We start from the raw sequence: 20,921 nt of genomic DNA, 5'->3' as shown, positions 1-20,921 counted from the left end.
GGTGTTGTTGATAAATGGCTTTGGCTTTGCATAGTAGAGCTTTAACTTGCACTTACAGATGTAGCGACCAACTGTATTTAGTGACAGTGGTTTTCTGAAGTGTTCCTGAGCCCACGTGGTGATATCCTTTAGAGATTAGCTCCTTCCCAAAAATACATGTACTGTGTCACATTCCAAAACATTTATTATTGACATTTTCTAAAATAACATTACTAAAATAACGATTGTTAGCCATGTTTTTATTTTTTTTAAATCACTGGAAGGATCTATCCATCCATTTTTTACTGCTTGTCCCTCTCGGGGTCGCTGGAGCCTATCTCAGCTGCACTCGGAAGGGGTATATATATATATAGCATTCTATTTTAGTTACTTTATTGAGTTTACAACCCCTGGCGTTGTTTTGTACTGTTTTTGTACTTATTTTGATTATTATTTCTCAATTGTGTAACCTATTTTTATGGACTTGCCTCTTTGTGATGTTAAGTTCCTGTTATAAGCTCTTATACAGTATATATATATGCCCTGAGCTCTTATTTTGAAGGCGCTAAGAGCGGAAGTGGTGGCATGTTGTGGCGGAGCGGAGTTTTTGAAAACAAACGCTCATACGCTATATATTGTATAACAGCTTATAACAGGAACTTAACATCACAAAGAGGCAAGTCCATAAAAAATAGGCTACAATTGTTTGTAAATGTTGCAATTTATAAATAAAGGTTTATAAAATAAAATAAAAAATAAAAAAGTCGCCACCTCCTCGCAGCACTGTACGCATGTATTCCATTCATCTTTTTAATTTTCGTATTTTTTTAATGAAAACATGAACATTACTATATTGTAATATAATAGGTACAGCATTAAAAAACGTACATTTATTAAAATGTTCTTTGTCGAAGATGTTTCGCACGGCGCTTATTTAGGACGTCACTTCCGGCGTCTGGCTCCTCGACTTCCTGCATTTGCGGCCAAGATGGCTGACTCCGTGGCTATTCATCTGGAGTTCGGGTGAAAGCTTTTTCTATTTATGTCTTTTAAACTAATACTTTTTATCTTTATGTGTCTTAAACTAATACTTTCTATCTTTATCTGTCTTAAACTAATACTTTCTATCTTTATGTGTCTTAAACTAATACTTTCTATCTTTATGTGTCTTAAACTAATACTTTCTATCTTTGTGTCTTAAACTAATACTTTCTATCTTTGTGTCTTACACTAATACGTTCTATCTTTGTGTCTTACACTAATACTTTTTATCTTTATGTGTCTTAAACTAATACTTTCTATCTTTATGTGTCTTAAACTAATACTTTCTATCTTTATGTGTCTTAAACTAATACTTTCTATCTTTATGTGTCTTAAACTAATACTTTCTATCTTTGTGTCTTACACTAATACTTTTTATCTTTATGTGTCTTAAACTAATACTTTCTATCTTTGTGTCTTACACTAATACTTTTTATCTTTATGTGTCTTAAACTAATACTTTCTATCTTTACGTGTCTTAAACTAATACTTTCTATCTTTGTGTCTTAAACTAATACTTTCTATCTTTATGTGTCTTAAACTAATACTTTCTATCTTTATCTGTCTTAAACTAATACTTTCTATCTTTATGTGTCTTAAACTAATACTTTCTATCTTTGTGTGTCTTAAACTAATACTTTCTATCTTTGTGTCTTAAACTAATACTTTCTATCTTTATCTGTCTTAAACTAATACTTTCTATCTTTGTGTTTTAAACTAATACTTTCTATCTTTATGTGTCTTAAACTAATACTTTCTATCTTTATGTGTCTTAAACTAGTACTTTTTATCTTTGTGTCTTAAACTAGTACTTTTTATCTTTGTGTCTTAAACTAATACTCTCTATCTTTATGTGTCTTAAACTAATACTCTCTATCTTTGTGTCTTAAACTAATACTCTCTATCTTTATGTGTCTTAAACTAATACTCTCTATCTTTGTGTCTTAAACTAATACTTTCTATCTTTATGTGTCTTAAACTAGTACTTTTTATCTTTATGTTCTTAAACTAATACTTTCTATCTTTATGTGTCTTAAACTAATACTTTCTATCTTTATCTGTCTTAAACTAATACTTTCTATCTTTATGTGTCTTAAACTAATACTTTCTATCTTTGTGTGTCTTAAACTAATACTTTCTATCTTTATGTGTCTTAAACTAATACTTTCCATCTTTATGTGTCTTAAACTAATACTTTCTATCTTTATGTGTCTTAAACTAATACTTTCTATCTTTATGTGTCTTAAACTAATACTTTCTATCTTTATGTGTCTTAAACTAATACTTTCTATCTTTGTGTCTTAAACTAATACTTTCTATCTTTGTGTCTTACACTAATACTTTTTATCTTTATGTGTCTTAAACTAATACTTTCTATCTTTATGTGTCTTAAACTAATACTTTCTATCTTTATGTGTCTTAAACTAATACTTTCTATCTTTGTGTCTTAAACTAATACTTTCTATCTTTGTGTCTTACACTAATACTTTTTATCTTTATGTGTCTTAAACTAATACTTTCTATCTTTATGTGTCTTAAACTAATACTTTCTATCTTTATGTGTCTTAAACTAATACTTTCTATCTTTATGTGTCTTAAACTAATACTTTCTATCTTTGTGTCTTAAACTAATACTTTCTATCTTTGTGTCTTACACTAATACTTTTTATCTTTATGTGTCTTAAACTAATACTTTCTATCTTTATGTGTCTTAAACTAGTACTTTCTATCTTTACGTGTCTTAAACTAATACTTTCTATCTTTGTGTCTTAAACTAATACTTTCTATCTTTATGTGTCTTAAACTAATACTTTCTATCTTTATCTGTCTTAAACTAATACTTTCTATCTTTATGTGTCTTAAACTAATACTTTCTATCTTTATGTGTCTTAAACTAGTACTTTTTATCTTTGTGTGTCTTAAACTAATACTCTCTATCTTTGTGTCTTAAACCAATACTTTCTATCTTTATGTGTCTTAAACTAATACTTTCTATCTTTATGTGTCTTAAACTAATACTTTCTATCTTTATGTGTCTTAAACTAATACTTTCTATCTTTATGTGTCTTAAACTAGTACTTTTTATCTTTGTGTCTTAAACTAGTACTTTTTATCTTTATGTGTCTTAAACTAATACTCTCTATCTTTGTGTCTTAAACCAATACTTTCTATCTTTATGTGTCTTAAACTAATACTTTCTATCTTTATGTGTCTTAAACTAATACTTTCTATCTTTATCTGTCTTAAACTAATACTTTTTATCTTTGTGTCTTAAACTAATACTTTCTATCTTTATGTGTCTTAAACTAATACTTTCTATCTTTATGTGTCTTAAACTAGTACTTTTTATCTTTGTGTCTTAAACTAGTACTTTTTATCTTTATGTGTCTTAAACTAATACTCTCTATCTTTATGTGTCTTAAACTAATACTCTCCATCTTTGTGTCTTAAACTAATACTCTCTATCTTTGTGTCTTAAACTAATACTCTCTATCTTTGTGTCTTAAACTAATACTTTCTATCTTTATGTGTCTTAAACTAGTACTTTTTATCTTTATGTGTCTTAAACTAATACTTTCTATCTTTGTGTCTTAAACTAATACTTTCTATCTTTATGTGTCTTAAACTAATACTTTCTATCTTTGTGTCTTACACTAATACTTTCTATCTTTGTGTCTTAAACTAATACTTTCTATCTTTGTGTCTTACACTAATACTTTTTATCTTTATGTGTCTTAAACTAATACTTTCTATCTTTGTGTCTTAAACTAATACTTTCTATCTTTATGTGTCTTAAACTAATACTTTCTATCTTTATGTGTCTTAAACTAATACTTTTTATCTTTGTGTCTTAAACTAATACTTTCTATCTTTATGTGTCTTAAACTAATACTTTCTATCTTTGTGTGTCTTAAACTAATACTTTCTATCTTTATGTGTCTTAAACTAGTACTTTTTATCTTTGTGTCTTAAACTAGTACTTTTTATCTTTATGTGTCTTAAACTAATACTCTCTATCTTTGTGTCTTAAACTAATACTCTCTATCTTTGTGTCTTAAACTAATACTCTCTATCTTTATGTGTCTTAAACTAATACTCTCTATCTTTGTGTCTTAAACTAATACTTTCTATTTGTGTCTTAAACTAGTACTTTTTATCTTTGTGTCTTAAACTAATACTCTCTATCTTTGTGTCTTAAACTAATACTCTCTATCTTTATGTGTCTTAAACTAATACCTTCTATCTTTATGTGTCTTAAACTAATACTTTCTATCTTTATGTGTCTTAAACTAATACTTTTTATCTTTATGTGTCTTAAACTAATACTTTTTCTATTTATGCGTCTTAAACTAGTACGTTTTATCTTTATCTGCCTTAAACTAATACTTTTTACCATTATGTGTCTTAAACTAAAAATGTTTCTGTTTATTTGTTTTGATTGATTGAGACATTTATTAGTAGATTGCACAGTACAGTATATATTCCGTACAATTGACCACTAAATGGTAACACCCTAATAAGTTTTTCAACTTGTTTAAGTCGGGGTCCACTTAAATTGATTCATGGTCTTAAATGTTTTCTGTTTATGTGTCTTAAACTAATACTTTTTCTCTTTATGTATCTTAAACTTGACTTGTTGTTGTAGTTGTTGTTGTCATAGACATGTTATAAGTAGACGCAGCATTGGCTGCTGTGACACAAGAAATTGGGCCGCCATCTTGAAGTGGTGATGAGGGGCCGGCGAGCAGCCTAAACTGACAGTTGACAGGTAGAAAAGAAAGATGCTAAACTGACAGTTGACAGGTAGAAAAGAAAGATGCTAAACTGACAGTTGACAGGTAAAAAACAAAGATGCTAAACTGACAGTTGACAGGTAGAAAAGAAAGATGCTAAACTGACATTCTAACTGTGTTGGTGTCCTCAGTCTCATGCTAGCTGTGTTGGTGTCCTCAGTCTCATGCTAGCTGTGTTTGTGTCCTCAGTCTCATGCTAGCTGTGCTGGTGTCCTCAGTCTCAGCCTGCCTGGCTGAGACTATTTCCTCTTTGCCAGAGATGTCTTAAATACGCACTTTAAAGCCGTTGAAATGTAATAAATGTAAAGCTGCTCATGCATTTATCAGTAACTAGCATGGTGAAAATAACTATTATTCTTTTCTGTCGAGATGCTAAAAAACAATTGACTTGTGTTGAATGTGAAAGAGTGGACTTGGATAAAGTTAGAATGTTTGTGTTTGCAGGGGCGGAGCAGAGCTGCTTTTTAATGGCATTAAAGAACACCACGTCAACCTTCCCGCCCAAACAGAATCTTGTGAGTATGTTCTGCCAGATGATAAATGACAAATGATTGTATTTTGGAGATTATTATTGCACATGTTTCATCTTACTCTGGACTATTTAAAATATTACCCCAGACTGTTATAGTACAGATTTGAATGCAGTTTGAGTGGTCCACCCTGGGTCTCGACTTTGAATATAGGGGCGGCGTGACGAAGTTGGTAGAGTGGCCGTGCCAGCAATCGGAGGGTTGTGTCATGACTTGGTCTTGGGTGTGTGCTTTTCCGGGATGCAACGGAAAGTTGGCTCGGGCGAGACGGGAATGAAGGTACATGATTTATTTATTATTATTAAAAAAAAGGAATAAATGAAAGCGCGCACAGTGGCGGAGAATAAACTATGAAACCAAAAGACTATAGCAAAAAAGTACAAATGAAAAGCACGCACAGTGGCGGAGAACAAACTATGAAAAACAAAAAGACTATAAACATGGAACAAAAACTTACTTGGCTTAGACAAAAATAGTTGCATGAAAAATTGACATGGGAAGAAATGCATGGACAGAGCATAAAAGTGGTGAGGTCGTCAGAAAGACAAACTGAAAAACACTGAACTTAAATACTACAGACATGATTAACGAAAACAGGTGCGTGACTCAAGACGTGAAACAGGTGCGTGACGTGACAGGTGAAAACTAATGGGTTGCTATGGTGACAATCAAGAGTACACAATGAGTCCAAACGTGGAACAGGTGAAACTAATGGGGTAATCATGGAAACAAGACAAGGGAGTGAAAAGACAGAAACTAAAGAGTCCTATAACTAAACAAAACATGACTTAAAAGAAAACATGATTACACAGACATGACAGGTTGCTGGTTACTGGGGTTCAATCCCAACCTTCTACCATCCTAGTCACGTCCGTTGTGTCCTTGGGCAAGACACTTCACCCTTGCTCCTGATGGGTGCTGGTTAGCGCCTTGCATGGCGGCTCCCGCCATCCGTGTGTGAATGTGTGTGTGAATGTGGAAATAGTGTCAAAGCGCTTTGAGTACCTTAAAGGTAGAAAAGCGCTATACAAGTATAACCCATTTAATAGCTCGCGGTTCATCTGTGGTCACCGAATCTGTGCCCCCCCCCCCCCCCCCCCTCTCCACAAAGGAGAGGGGGGCAGAGCAGAATAGAAACGGCAGATCAACTGGTCTAAAAGGGGGTCTATTTAAAGGCTGGAGTATACAAATTAGTTTTAAGATGGGACTTAAATGTTTCTACTGAGGTAGCATCTCTAACTGTTACTGCTAGAACATTCCATAGTACTGGAGCCCGAATAAAAAACACTCTATAGCCCGCAGACTTTTTTTGGGCTCTTTGCTGTCTGTGAGAGGGAGACACAGGAAAGAGTGAGAAGAGCCTGTCGTGTAATGCCAGCAGCTAAAAGCAACTGCGTGAGAATCCACAGACCTGTGGATGTGTTGTTGATGGGACGGCGTGGCGCACTGGAGGAATGGCCGTGCGCGACCCGAGGGTCCCTGGTTCAATCCCCACCTAGTACCAACCTCGTCATGTCCGTTGTGTCCAGAGCAAGACACTTCACCCTTGCTCCTGATGGGTGCTGGTTAGCGCCTTGCATGGCAGCTCCCTCCATCAGTGTGTGAATGTGTGTGTGAATAGGTGAATGTGGAAGTAGTGTCAAAGCGCTTTGAGTACCTTGAAGGTAGAAAAGCGCTATACAAGTACAACCCATTTGAAGGTGTGCTGGAAAATGCGGAACGGAAATTAGGGAGCAGCAGAAAAGTGGAATGTATTATTTAAATCGGTGCGTTGGAAAACACAGACCGGAGTTTTTTTTTAAACTGGATCTGGATCGGCATTTTCCCATGCCTTGCCGATACGCAATTTTTGGCAAATATCGGCAGCCGATCCGATCCAATTATCGGACCGGTACATCCCTACTTGTACCCGTGTTTTTGTTTTTTCAGTCATAACCCAAAGCTCATGACCATAGGCGAGGATGGGAACGTAGATCGACCGCTATATTGAGAGCTTTGCCTTCCGGCTCAGCTCCTTCTTCACCACAACGGATCGATACAGCGTCCGCATTACTGAAGACGCCGCACCGATCCGCCTGTCGATCTCCCCATCCACTCTTCCCTCACTCGTGAACAAGACTCCGAGGTACTTGAACTCCTCCACTTGGGGCAAGATCTCCTCCCCAAAGATGACACTGCACCCTTTTCCGGGCGAGAACCATGGACTCGGACTTGGAGGTGCTGATTCTCATCCCAGTCGCTTCACACTCGGCTGCGAACCGAGCCAGTGAGAGCTGAAGATCCTGGCCAGATAAAGCCATCCGGACCACATCATCTGCAAAAAGCAGAGACCTAATCCAGCAACCCTCAACGCCCTGACTGCGCCTAGAAATTCTGTCCATAAAAGTTCTGAACAAAATCGGTGACATAGGGCAGCCTTGGTGGGTCCGACTTACTGCCGGCAATGGGGACCAAACTCTGACACTGATCATACAGAGAGCGGACCGCCACACTCAGACAATTCGATACCCCATACTCTCCGAGCACTCCCCATAGGACTTCCCGGGGTTCACGGTCGAATGCCTTCCACAAAGCACATGTAGACTGGTTGAGCAAACTCCCATGAACTCTCAAAGACCCTGCCGAGAGTATAGAGCTGGTCCACAGTTCCACGACCAGGACGAAAACCACACTGTTCCTCCTGAATCCGAGGTTTGACTATCCGGCGTAGCCTCCTCTCCAGTACACCTGAATAGACCTGAGGAGTGTGATCCCACCATAGTTGGAACACACCCTCCAGTTCCCCTTCTTAAAGAGAGGAACCACCACCCCGGTCTGCCAATCCAGAGGTACCGCCCCCGATGTCCACGCGATGTTGCATAGTCTTGTCAACCAAGACAGCCCCACAGCATCCAGAGACTTAAGGAACTCCGGGCGGATCTCATCCACCCCCGGGGCCTTGCCACTGAGGAGCTTTTTAACTACCTCGGCAACCTCAGCCCCAGAAATAGGAGAGCCCACCACAGATTCCCCAGGCACTGCTTCCTCATAGGAAGACCTGTTGGTGGGATTGAGGAGGTCTTCAAAGTATTCCCTCCACCGAAAAGTTAGAATGCATTTTAAAAAATCCATCCGTCATGCAACATTATAATCAAAAACATGTGCACTTCCCCTTCAAGTGATAAAAAGGCTCAATATTTGATATAATTTAATATATGAACTTTTGTTTTTAACCACATAAACAGTTTTCCTTGAAACAAAGTACATGCTATGTTTTTATGTATGCATAGTAGGACTTAAAAAGGCTACTGCAGTGCTGTTACTCTTCGTGTAGTACCATAAAGGCCCACCATGTCCATCGTCACCTTTTACAATTCTCTTTCTGACATTCTCCTTTCTCTCTCTCTCTGTGTGTGTGTGTGTGTGTGTGTGTGTGTGTGTGTGTGTGTGTGTGTGTGTGTGTGTGTGTGTGTGTGTGTGTGTGTGTGTGTGTGTGTGTGTGTGTGTGTGTGTGTGTGTGTGTGTGTGTGTGTGTGTGTGTCAGTGTCATAAAAGAAGCAATAAAAGCCTCTCAAAGGCTTCTGAGGTGTTCCAAGAGTGCATTTGGGGTTCGTCCACCAAGCCCCTTATATATTTATTTATTTATTTTTACTGTCGTCATTTCTCCTGGTGCCGTCCTTAAGAACACTTTTTTTTTTTAAAGTCAACCTGAGGGAATCCCATCTTAGCCAAGTGGCGCTCATTACTAGCAGAAGTATTGTTATTTAGATGACACTGGGGTTACCATGACGACACGGAGACAAAAGTTGACCAGAGGAGGGAATGTTGACGGAGATAGGACCTTGTTGCACTGCTTGACCTGTGTGTGTGTGTGTGTGTGTGTGTGTGTGTGTGTGTGTGTGTGTGTGTGTGTGTGTGTGTGTGCGCGCGTGTGTGTGTGTGTGATCACAGGGCGTAACGTTTGCCTCATATACATACCTGCCAACTACTCCGGTTTTCCCGTAATTAGTACGGTTTTCATCAACCTATTCCGGGTTACGGTTGCAGTGATAAAAAATACGGTTTTTCATTCATTACATTTTATTTTATTTTTTTAAGTTTTATTCACGAAATCGCGTAACAACAATCACAATCGACACTGCTTCCCGTAACTTCCTATCGAGCCATTCCGAATGCCGTGCGCGAGGCTATTTATAGCACCGCTGCCAAGCACGAGGCACCTGTTGCCCATTGTTTCCAAACGAGCGAACGATCATGGAATCAACCGGAGAAAAATCGCAAACGAGTCTTAAACCGAAAAGAAAACTGCAGTCATTCCGTGAAGAATATTCAAAAGCCTATCCGGGAAGAATTATCCGTTCCAAAAAGGGTGAAAACTACGCGAATTGCACCTTGTGCAGACAAGATTTTTCGATCGGACACGGAGGAATTAGCGATGTAAAAGACCACGTTGGGACAAAAAAAACACAAGTCTAATGCCGTTGCTAAATTTGGATTTTAGCCACAAAAAGGTAATGACACCAATGTTATCTATTGGAATTGTTTAGTACTGTTATACTGTTAAAAGTGTTTATACTATTTATGCTTTCAAGTCCAAGTTGAAGAAATCATGTTAAATGTTGACAGCATAACTACCAAAATACAGAAGTATGTCCTTAATATTTTTGCAGTGCTATTTCTGTTGAAAAGTTCAAATGATTACATTAGAGATGTGATGTGCCACTTTTCAAGTGTCTGATGGCTTCAATTAATTTTCATTAATTTTTCATATTTTGAATTCTTTTGAAAGGCTTACAAAAAAACTACATTTGAATTGTAATTCCATGCTATTGACAGGACTATTAATTTTAATGAAGTTATCTTACCATGTTTACAGTATGATAATTGTGATAGAAATGTGAATTTTAGGCACAGAATATTTTATACAATTGAACAAGGCAGTAGATTATACAAGCTTAGACAGAAAGTTAATAATGACACCAATTTCTTTTTTAATGGAATTGTTTAGTACTGTTTTACCATTTGTTTACTGTAAAAAGTGTTTATACTGTTTATACTTTCAATTAACAAATTGAAGTCTTGTGAAAGGTTGACAGGATAACTGGCATTAACTGTCAAAATAATTTCAAACTATTGAAGTTAGCTTACAGAATAAACATGTCAATCAACCCATATGATTTTTGCTGTAATATTTTTGTTTTGAAAAGTCACTGTGACTGATAGAAAAGTGATGGTTTTAGCAACATTTTAACCTGTCTGAATGCTAATACCGTATTTTCCGCACTATAAGGCGCACCTAAAAACCACAAATTTTCTCAAAAGCTGACTGTGCGCCTTATAACCCGGTGCGCTTTATATATGGATAAATATTAAGATTCATTTTCATTAAGTTTCGATCTCGCAACTTCGGTAAACAGCCGCCATCTTTTTTCCCGGTAGAACAGGAAGCGCTTCTTCTTCTACGCAAGCAACCGCCAAGGTAAGCACCCGCCCCCATAGAACAGGAAGCGCTTCTTCTTCTACTGTAAGCAACCACCCGCCCGCGTAGAAGAAGAAAAAGCGCGCGGATATTACCGTACGTTTCATTTCCTTTGTGTGTTTACATCTGTAAAGACCACAAAATGGCTCCTACTAAGCGACAGGTATCCGGTTCATGAAAAGACGCAATCTCTCCATCCGCACATGGATTACTATTTCACAGCAACTGATATTCCTGTGAACCGCACTGTGGATACAACGGGAGCACGTACGGTGAATATTCGCACCACAGGGAATGAGAAGTCATCCTTCACTGTGGTTCTAGCTTGCCATGCTAATGGCCAGAAACTTCCACCCATGGTGATATTCAAAAGGAAGACCTTGCCAAAAGAGACCTTTCCAGCCGGCGTCATCATAAAAGCTAACTCGAAGGGATGGATGAAGAAAAGATGAGCGAGTGGTTAAGGTAAGTTTAAGTTTACGCAAAGAGGCCGGGTGGCTTTTTTCACGCAGCTCCGTCCATGTTGATATACGACTCCATGCGCGCCCACATCACGCTGGTTTTAATATATTATTAAAGTTTGACTGACCTATCTGACTGTTTTTTTGACATTCCTTTAGCGCAGTTAGATGCGGCTTACAACACGGGGCGGCTTATAGGTGGACAAAGTTTTGAAATATGCCGTTCATTGAAGGCGCGGCTTATAACCCAGGGCGCCTTATGGTGCGGAAAATACGGTAATCATTTTGCGTCGGGGGGCGAAGCCTGAACCCCCCACCAGGACTTTGTCCTGGACCTACCGGGGCCTGCGGCCCCTGGACCCTGGCTACTAGGTTTTTCTGATTTCAAAAGTTGGCAGGTATGCAATAGTGACATGAAGATGAATGTATGATTGTAATAACTGTTGCTATGTACGTATGTTGAAGTGTAAATGTATATTTCCATTGAAGATAGCACAGTCCTGTAGCTTTTCATTACTTGGTGATGAAGTCATCCATCCATGAGTTTGTTTCTTTCATCCAGTCATCACATGAAACACTTTAATGTGCATTTGAAGGAAATATTTTTAAATTACTTTTTTTTTTTTTTACTTGCCATAACCTTCATTACCTTCTATTTTCCTTCTTTTAACTTTTAGTTACCTTTGCCTTTTATTGACCTTTTCTTTATATTATTTTGGCTCCAATATTCTTTTGATTTACCTTCTTTTACCTTTTACTTGTTTAAAATTGACCTTTTACAGTCTTTTACCTTCTATTTAACTTGTTGTACTTTCTTTAACCTTTTGTTTACCTTCTAATGACCTTATTTTACCTTCTATTTAACTTGTACTTTCTTTAACCTTTTATTTACCTTCTAATCACCCGATTTTGCCTTCTATTTAACTTGTATTATTTTCTTTTACCTTTTATGTACCTTCTTTTATGTTCTATTTATCTTATTTTAGCCTCCATTTACTATACCTTTGTTGACCTTTTTGCCTTCAATTTAGTCTTTACCATCTTTCACCTTCTATATTACTTGTTGCTTGTTAAATATTACTATTGAACTTGTTTTACTTTCTTTTACCTTGTATTTGCCTTCTAATTAGCTTATTTTACCTTCTAATTATTTTTGTCTTACTTGTTTACCTCCTAGTTACCTTCTTTTGCATTCTATTTTCCTTCCATCTGTCTTTTTTAGTTTCCATTAACCTTCCTTTACCATCTTTTACCTTCTATTTAAGTTGCTTTACTTTCTTTTACCTTTTTTACCTTTTAATTACCTTCTGTTTAATGTGTTTTACTTACTTTTATATTTTGTTTGCCTTCTAATGACCTTATTTTACCTTCTATTTAACAAGTTTTACTTACTTTGACCTTTTATTTACCTTGTTGCTACCTTCTGCGACGTTCTATTTACCTTCCGTTAACCTTATTTTAGCATCCATTTACCCTTTTTTTTTACCTTAAATTTACTCTTGACCTTCTTTTACCCTCTTTTACCTTCTATATTACTTGTTTTTACTACCTTCTAATTACCTTTCATCAATATTGATCTTCTTTTAGCTTTTATTTACCTTCTTACCTTATTTTTATAAGATACATTTAAACGATTAATTAAATAGAACATTATATATTCGTTCCAACTGAATTAATCTGTTAATTGTTTCAGCCTTATTATTATTATTAAAAAAATCCCTGCTTAAGCAGACGTACACGGCCTTTGTGGACATAACATTTGCGAGTGAAATGTTATTTTCCCTGAATACTGAGTCAGTTTATGTTGACTTGTTGTAGGGCTGCATCAACGAATCGATGCATTTGTTGAGAAAAAATCTTTGATTTATATCCTGTCATTTCCATGCATGGTTTAACGTGTGTAAGTAAAAGGTAGTGGAACGTTAAATAGGTGGACATAGTGTGTGTGTGTGTGTGTGTGTGTGTGTGTGTGTGTGTGTGTGTGTGTGTGTGTGTGTGTGTGTGTGTGTGTGTGTGTGTGTGTGTGTGTGTGTGTGTGCGTGTGTGGTGGTAAATACTGATCATTGTTTTATTCAATTTAATGCACACACTAAAAGTGCAATTTCAATGTTGACAATGTGCATTCATAAGACAAAAATAATGAAGGTTACGACAAGCAGAAAAATGGTTTATTTCAATTTTTCCCCCTAAAATATACATTAAGGTTATAAAGTTTGTTTTATTCGATCAATAGTACAAGCTAATCCATAGCAGTGTTTCCCACACATTCATTTATTTGTGGCGGCCCGCCACGAAAGAATTACGTCAGCCACAAATGGATTTTTCGGCTTTTGACTCGCTCGACCGCTCATAAAAGCAATGGGACTCTGTCTGTGAATGTTGCTTGTAGTTACAACTCCGGTGCAGTAGGTGGCGCTAACTCCGCCAAATACGAGGGTAATATAGGTTATAGCTGCATCGCTCGCGGCTCCTCATATATTTAACGTTAATCCAGCCTGATGCTGCTTCATTAACACCGCCGCTGTTTGACTCGGGGGCCGGGGCAGACGCACGTAGTAACAGTCACGTGTTACCATACCGACGAGCTAACGTGTCCAGGTTATAACCCTGTTGTCAATAAACACACGTGGAGACGGTGCTTCAGATACTGCTTTAATACTGAAGATAATTGTCCACTGTCCACTGCAGCATGTGAATGCAATGAAAAGAATAAAATCTGAGCCAACCAGCTGTTAAAATGTTATCCAGGTTAATGTTTTGGCCATTAAAGGCCCTTCATTTCAAGATTTCAACTGTGATCGGGCTTTAAACAGGTGGCTGACCTGTTCAGATTGGTGTAACTGCTACTGGTCAAATAATGTGAAATAGCATTTAATTTTACATGTATGCAATGCCATTTAAATGTAATTATAGATAATAATAATAATAATAAATACTTTGTAGTGTTGTAAATAGTCAACGGGAAGGATTCTAGTAAGATATAAGCCATGAGCACTACACAGCCAGAAAAAAACCTAGGCAGGACAAGTAAAAATATTGGGGCAAGTAGATTTGAGAAGTCAGGCAAGTAGAAAAAAACCTTAACGTTGAACCCTGCATGTGTTGAGCTGCTGCCGCTTAAGGTTAGACGGCACTGTACATAGAGCGCTTCTGCTCGTTAGTAATACATTCTAATGTTGGATGTTCACTCCTTCACACAGATGAGTATAGAAAAATATTTTCAACGGCCGAAAAGGGCTGGACTTGGAGAGGAGGTAGGCCTACAGTCCGGACCACAGGTGCGACCTGTTCAGCAGCAGCAGGAGGAGGAGGAGGAGGAGGTTGACTGACTGTGGCAGGACACCTCTGCCTCTGTTTCACTTCATGTTGCTGGTAAATAATATGGTTGTAGTAGTAGGCTAAAGTTAAATTATTTAGTATTCACTAATTAAAGGGGCAGAGCTTTAAGAGACATTTTAGCTTTTATATTTTATAAGATATATTTTTTGTAAGAACCACAATTAATAAATATATTTCAGTGAATCACTAATTGTTCAAATCTGTATATAAATATATACATAAAATGTTGTAATTATATTGCAACTCCGCGTTCTTCTTGGTCATCGCCGCTAACACCCCCCCCCCCCCCCCCCACACACCCCCCGCCGACCACACCACCACAAATAGATGCCTGTCCTGTGGGAAACACTGGTGTATGAATATTTATTTCTTTAGGTGTGTGTGTGTGTGTGTGTGTGTGTGTGTGTGTGTGTGTGTGTGTGTGTGTGTGTGTGTGTGTGTGTATTGGGGGTGTGTGGAAGGCAAATATAATTGCTTGAGAATCCTTCTTATTTCTCTGTGACCCCAGCCGGTGATTGATGACCCTCGACTGAAAGAACTCCGCCCCCACTCGCTCCCTTTAACTCCTCACTGACACACACACACTCACACACACACACACACACATATAGATATACGTACACCCCCTTGTCCCCCAATGGTCCGTGGGGTGTCTCCCGTTTTGTACATCAGCCCAAAGATGGATCGCTGGTCGCCCCCCCAACGCCGTGTCCGTCATATTCGCTCAAAGGAAGCCGAAAAGGGCGTCTACCTACCGCGGGGGCAAAAAGCCAGGGCGGTTTTGAACGTGCATCAAAATGGCGCCCTTTCCCCCTCCGTGGTGTCTCCTTCCCACGCATGCAGCGCCGCCATCCCAGGATGCACGGCGAGGCCGTGACGCATCACCCCCTCAGCCCCCGTCCTCGCTCATGTCCATTTTGTTTTATCACCGCGTCCTTGTTCTTACCCTGCTCACCTTTTTACATCTCACACACACACACACACACACACACACCGCTTTAAATTAGCCGCCCGCGCTGTTAAAAGCTTCTATTTTAGGCCTGGACTTGAAATGATGGCGTTTGCGGGCGGAGGAGGGGCAAGTGTAAAGACAAAAAGTGTTGGGACGGTCACGGTGCAGAAATGCACAAAAAGGCTGTTTTTAGCCCTGAGGGAGGTCTTTAATATTAGCTACACCTGCCCCAAACTACAGCAACACACTATTAAACATCTCTTTCATTATGTAGCATGCATTACCTAATAACAAACTATGTATACACCTTACGTAATAATAAAATAATAAACATGTCTGACGGTGTCCCTGCTGCACATTATGTATACACATTATGTAATAATAAATATGTTGGTCTTTATAATAATAAACATGTCTGCACATTATGTATACACATTGTGTAATAATAAATATGTTGGTCTTTATAATAATAAACATGTCTGCACATTATGTATACGCATTGTGTAATAATAAATATGTTGGTCTTTATAATAATAAACATGTCTGCACATTATGTATACACATTGTGTAATAATAAATATGTTGGTCTTTATAATAATAAACATGTCTGCACATTATGTATACACATTATGTAATAATAAATATGTTGGTCTTTATAATAATAAACATGTCTGCACATTATGTATACACATTATGTAATAATAAATATGTTGGTCTTTATAATAATAAACATGTCTGCACATTATGTATACACATTGTGTAATAATAAATATGTTGGTCTTTATAATAATAAACATGTCTGCACATTATGTATACACATTATGTAATAATAAATATGTTGGTCTTTATAATAATAAACATGTCTGCACATTATGTATACGCATTATGTAATAATAAATATGTTGGTCTTTATAATAATAAACATGTCTGCACATTATGTATACACATTATGTAATAATAAATATGTTGGTCTTTATAATAATAAACATGTCTGCACATTATGTATACACATTATGTAATAATAAATATGTTGGCGTATGTAATAATAAACATATCTGACGGTGTCAAACCAAACTGGTGCACTATTTTGCAGGTGAATGTTGTGTGTGTGTGTGTGTGTGTGTGTGTGTGTGTGTGTGTGTGTGTGTGCGTGCGTGCGTGTTCTTGTATTCCTACCCTTCTTGAGACACGAAGAAGGAAAAGTAGTTTCCATATGTGAACAAGTGATGACATAAATCAATAACATTGCATCTAATAGACAATGTCTCACTTGTGGTGACATCTATCAAAAGGAGGGTGGTCCCAAAAAGGAGGGATTGTTCACATTGACTGTGTGTCGCTTTTAAAAGTGCTCCCCCTCTGGTCAACTTATGAAATAACAAGTGTGTGTAAAAAATTTTAAGTGCTCCTTTTCTGGTCAACATATGAAATAACAAGTGTGTGTAAAAATTTGAAGTGCTCTCCCTCTGGTCAACATATGAAATAACAAGTGTGTGTAAGAAATTGAAATGCGCCCCCTTTGGCCAAAATTAATTTAAAAAAAAAGATATATATATATATATATATATATACAGTATATGTATATAGAGATATACTGTAATAACTTGAAGTAAATAATGAAGATTATTTTATTTTATTTTTTAATCAATTAACTAAAAGCAGTCTTTTTCTCACGTGTCGACTTTTTTCTTATAAAATTGGGAACAATTTCTCATGTTCTTTCTGTTTATGTAACATTGCAATATTTTCTTGTAAAATGATTACTTTTTTAATGTAAAATGGTGACATTGGTCACATAAAATTCAGACTTTTATCACAATATTGCCCGTTTTTTTTGTTGTCCTTGTAAAATAGTGGAAAACAATTTGGTGAAATGGTGACAAAAACAAGCACAATTCTGATTATTATTATAGTATTGCCAAAATTTTAAGTTTTCTTCTAAAATTGTGACTTTTGTCGAGTAAAATGACGACTCTTTTCATAAAATTGCCAACATTTCAAGCTTTTCTTGTAAAATTGCGACTGTTATTGAGTAAAATTACAACTTTTATCATAATATTGAACAAATGTTCAGTTTTTCTTGTCAAATTTTGACTTGCATTGAGTAAAATTCCGACTTTTATTATAATACTGCCAAAATTATAAGTTTTTCTTGTAAAATGCCAACTCATTTTTCACAACAAGCTTTTTTATATTTGCATAGTGTGTCCATCCATCCATCCATTTTCTACCGCTTGTCCCTTTTGGGGTCGTATATATTATTAATGTTGTAAATACACATCTTTATAAATCTAGAAAGGCTGGTCCTAAACTAAAGAGGGAGGCATTTTTCTCAGGTCTCAAGAAGGTCAGAAATACAAGAATGTGTGCGTGTGTGTGTGTGTGCGTGTGTGTGTGTGTGCGTGTGTGTGTGTGTGCGTGTGTGTGTGTGTGTGCGCGTGTGTGTGTGTGTGCGTGTGTGTGCGTGTGTGTGCGTGTGTGTGTGTGTGTGTGTGTGCTTGTATTTCCATGAGAAATTGAAATGCGCCCCCTTTGGCCAAAATCTATTTAAAAAAAATTAAAAAATATATGTATTATAGAGACATACTGTAATAACTTGAAGTAAATAATGAAAATTAAAAACCAATCACAAAAAAAAAATGAACAAAAAGCAGTCTTTTTCTCACAATGTGTCGACTTCTTTCTTATAAAATTGGGAACAATTTCTCATATTCTTGTAATATTGCAATATTCTCTCGTAAAACTATTACTTTCTTTTTTTAATGTAAAATGATGACTTTTTAATGCAAAATGTTGACTTTTGTCATATAAAATTCAGACTTTTATCACAACATAGCCAAGTTTTTTTGTTGTTCTTGTAAAACTGACATTTCTTGAGTAAAATGATGACTTTTCTCATCATTTTGCCAAGTAAAATTCCGATTATTATTATAACATTGCCAGTATTTAGAATTTTTCCTATAAAATTGTGACTTTTTTCCGAGTAAAATTCCAACTTTTATCACAAAATTGCACAAATGTTCAGTTTTTCTTGTAAAATTTTGACTTGCGTTGAGTAAAATGACGACTTTTATTATAATACTGCCAAAATTCTAAGTTCTTCTTGTGAAATTGTGACCTTTTTCTTGTGAAACTCCCAACAATTTTCACAACAAGCTTTTTTATATTTGCATAGTATGTATATATTATTAATGTTGTAAATACTCATCTTTATATATCGAGAAAGGCTGGTCCTAAAGAGGTAGGCATTTTTCCGAGGTCTCAAGAAGGTAAGAAATACAAGCGTGTGTGTGTGTGTGCGTGTGTGTGTGTGTGTGTGTGTGTGTGTGTGTGTGTGTGTGTGTGTGTGTGTGTGTGTGTGTGTGTGTGTGTGTGTGTGTGTGTGTGTGTGTGTGTGTGTGTGTGTGTGTGTGCGCGCGCGTGTGTGTGTGTGTGTGTGTGTGTGTGTGTGTGTGTGTGCTTGTATTTCCATGAGAAATTGAAATGCGCCCCCTTTGGCCAAAATCTATTTAAAAAATTTTTTTTAAATATATGTATTATAGAGACATACTTTAATAACTTGAAGTAAATAATGAAAATTAAAAACCAATCACAAAAAAAAATGAACTAAAAGCAGTCTTTTTCTCACAATGTGTCGACTTCTTTCTTATAAAATTGGGAACAATTTCTCATATTCTTGTAATATTGCAATATTCTCTCGTAAAACTATTACTTTTTTTTTAATGTAAAATGATGACTTTTTAATGCAAAATGTTGACTTTTGTCATATAAAATTCAGACTTTTATCACAACATAGCCAAGTTTTTTTTGTTGTTCTTGTAAAACTGACATTTCTTGAGTAAAATGATGACTTTTCTCATCATTTTGCCAAGTAAAATTCCGATTATTATTATAACATTGCCAATATTTAGAATTTTTCCTATAAAATTGTGACTTTTTTCCGAGTAAAATTCCAACTTTTATCACAAAATTGCACAAATGTTCAGTTTTTCTTGTAAAATTTCGACTTGCGTTGAGTAAAATGACGACTTTTATTATAATACTGCCAAAATTCTAAGTTCTTCTTGTGAAATTGTGACCTTTTTCTTGTGAAACTCCAACAATTTTCACAACAAGCTTTTTTATATTTGCATAGTATGTATATATTATTAATGTTGTAAATACTCATCTTTATATATCGAGAAAGGCTGGTCCTAAAGAGGTAGGCATTTTTCCGAGGTCTCAAGAAGGTAAGAAATACAAGCGTGTGTGTGTGTGTGTGTGTGCGTGTGTGTGTGTGTGTGTGTGTGTGTGTGTGTGTGTGTGTGTGTGTGTGTGTGTGTGTGTGTGTGTGTGCTTGTATTTCCATGAGAAATTGAAATGCGCCCCCTTTGGCCAAAATCTATTTAAATTTTTTTTTTTAAATATATGTATTATAGAGACATACTGTAATAACTTGAAGTAAATAATGAAAATTAAAAACCAATCACAAAAAAAAATGAACTAAAAGCAGTCTTTCTCTCACAATGTGTCGACTTCTTTCTTATAAAATTGGGAACAATTTCTCATATTCTTGTAATATTGCAATATTCTCTCGTAAAACTATTACTTTTTTTTTTAATGTAAAATGATGACTTTTTAATGCAAAATGTTGACTTTTGTCATATAAAATTCAGACTTTTATCACAACATAGCCAAGTTTTTTTTGTTGTTCTTGTAAAACTGACATTTCTTGAGTAAAATGATGACTTTTCTCATCATTTTGCCAAGTAAAATTCCGATTATTATTATAACATTGCCAATATTTAGAATTTTTCCTATAAAATTGTGACTTTTTTCGAGTAAAATTCCAACTTTTATCACAAAATTGCACAAATGTTCAGTTTTTCTTGTAAAATTTTGACTTGCGTTGAGTAAAATGACGACTTTTATTATAATACTGCCAAAATTCTAAGTTCTTCTTGTGAAATTGTGACCTTTTTCTTGTGAAACTCCCAACAATTTTCACAACAAGCTTTTTTATATTTGCATAGTATGTATATATTATTAATGTTGTAAATACTCATCTTTATATATCGAGAAAGGCTGGTCCTAAAGAGGTAGGCATTTTTCCGAGGTCTCAAGAAGGTAAGAAATACAAGCGTGTGTGTGTGTGTGTGTGTGCGGCGTGTGTGTGTGTGTGTGTGTGTGTGTGTGTGCGCTTGTATTTCCATGAGAAATTGAAATGCGCCCCCTTTGGCCAAAATCTATTTAAAAAAAATTAAAAAATATATGTATTATAGAGACATACTGTAATAACTTGAAGTAAATAATGAAAATTAAAAACCAATCACAAAAAAAAAAAGAACTAAAAGCAGTCTTTTTCTCACAATGTGTCGACTTCTTTCT

At 36.0% G+C, this 20,921-nt stretch overlaps 1 protein-coding gene across 2 annotated transcripts in view; it reads left to right on the top strand.

Moving 5' to 3' along the window:
• The first annotated feature begins 944 nt into the window (after window positions 1-944).
• urm1 (ubiquitin related modifier 1) overlaps window positions 945-20,921 on the top strand; it is a 35,962-nt gene continuing 15,985 nt past the window's right edge. For both annotated transcript variants that reach the window (XM_061931880.2, XM_061931881.2), the window contains exons 1-2: window positions 945-1,002; window positions 5,259-5,329. In XM_061931880.2, coding sequence (XP_061787864.1) covers window positions 968-1,002; window positions 5,259-5,329 — 106 coding nt within the window. In that variant the 5' untranslated portion in view covers window positions 945-967. The remainder of the gene's footprint in view (window positions 1,003-5,258; window positions 5,330-20,921) is intronic.

This window comes from Nerophis lumbriciformis, linkage group LG39 (assembly GCF_033978685.3).
Source record: "Nerophis lumbriciformis linkage group LG39, RoL_Nlum_v2.1, whole genome shotgun sequence".
Lineage (NCBI taxonomy): Eukaryota > Metazoa > Chordata > Actinopteri > Syngnathiformes > Syngnathidae > Nerophis > Nerophis lumbriciformis.
Note: the sequence above shows the minus strand (reverse complement) of the source record. Positions and strands in the feature narration are given on the sequence as shown.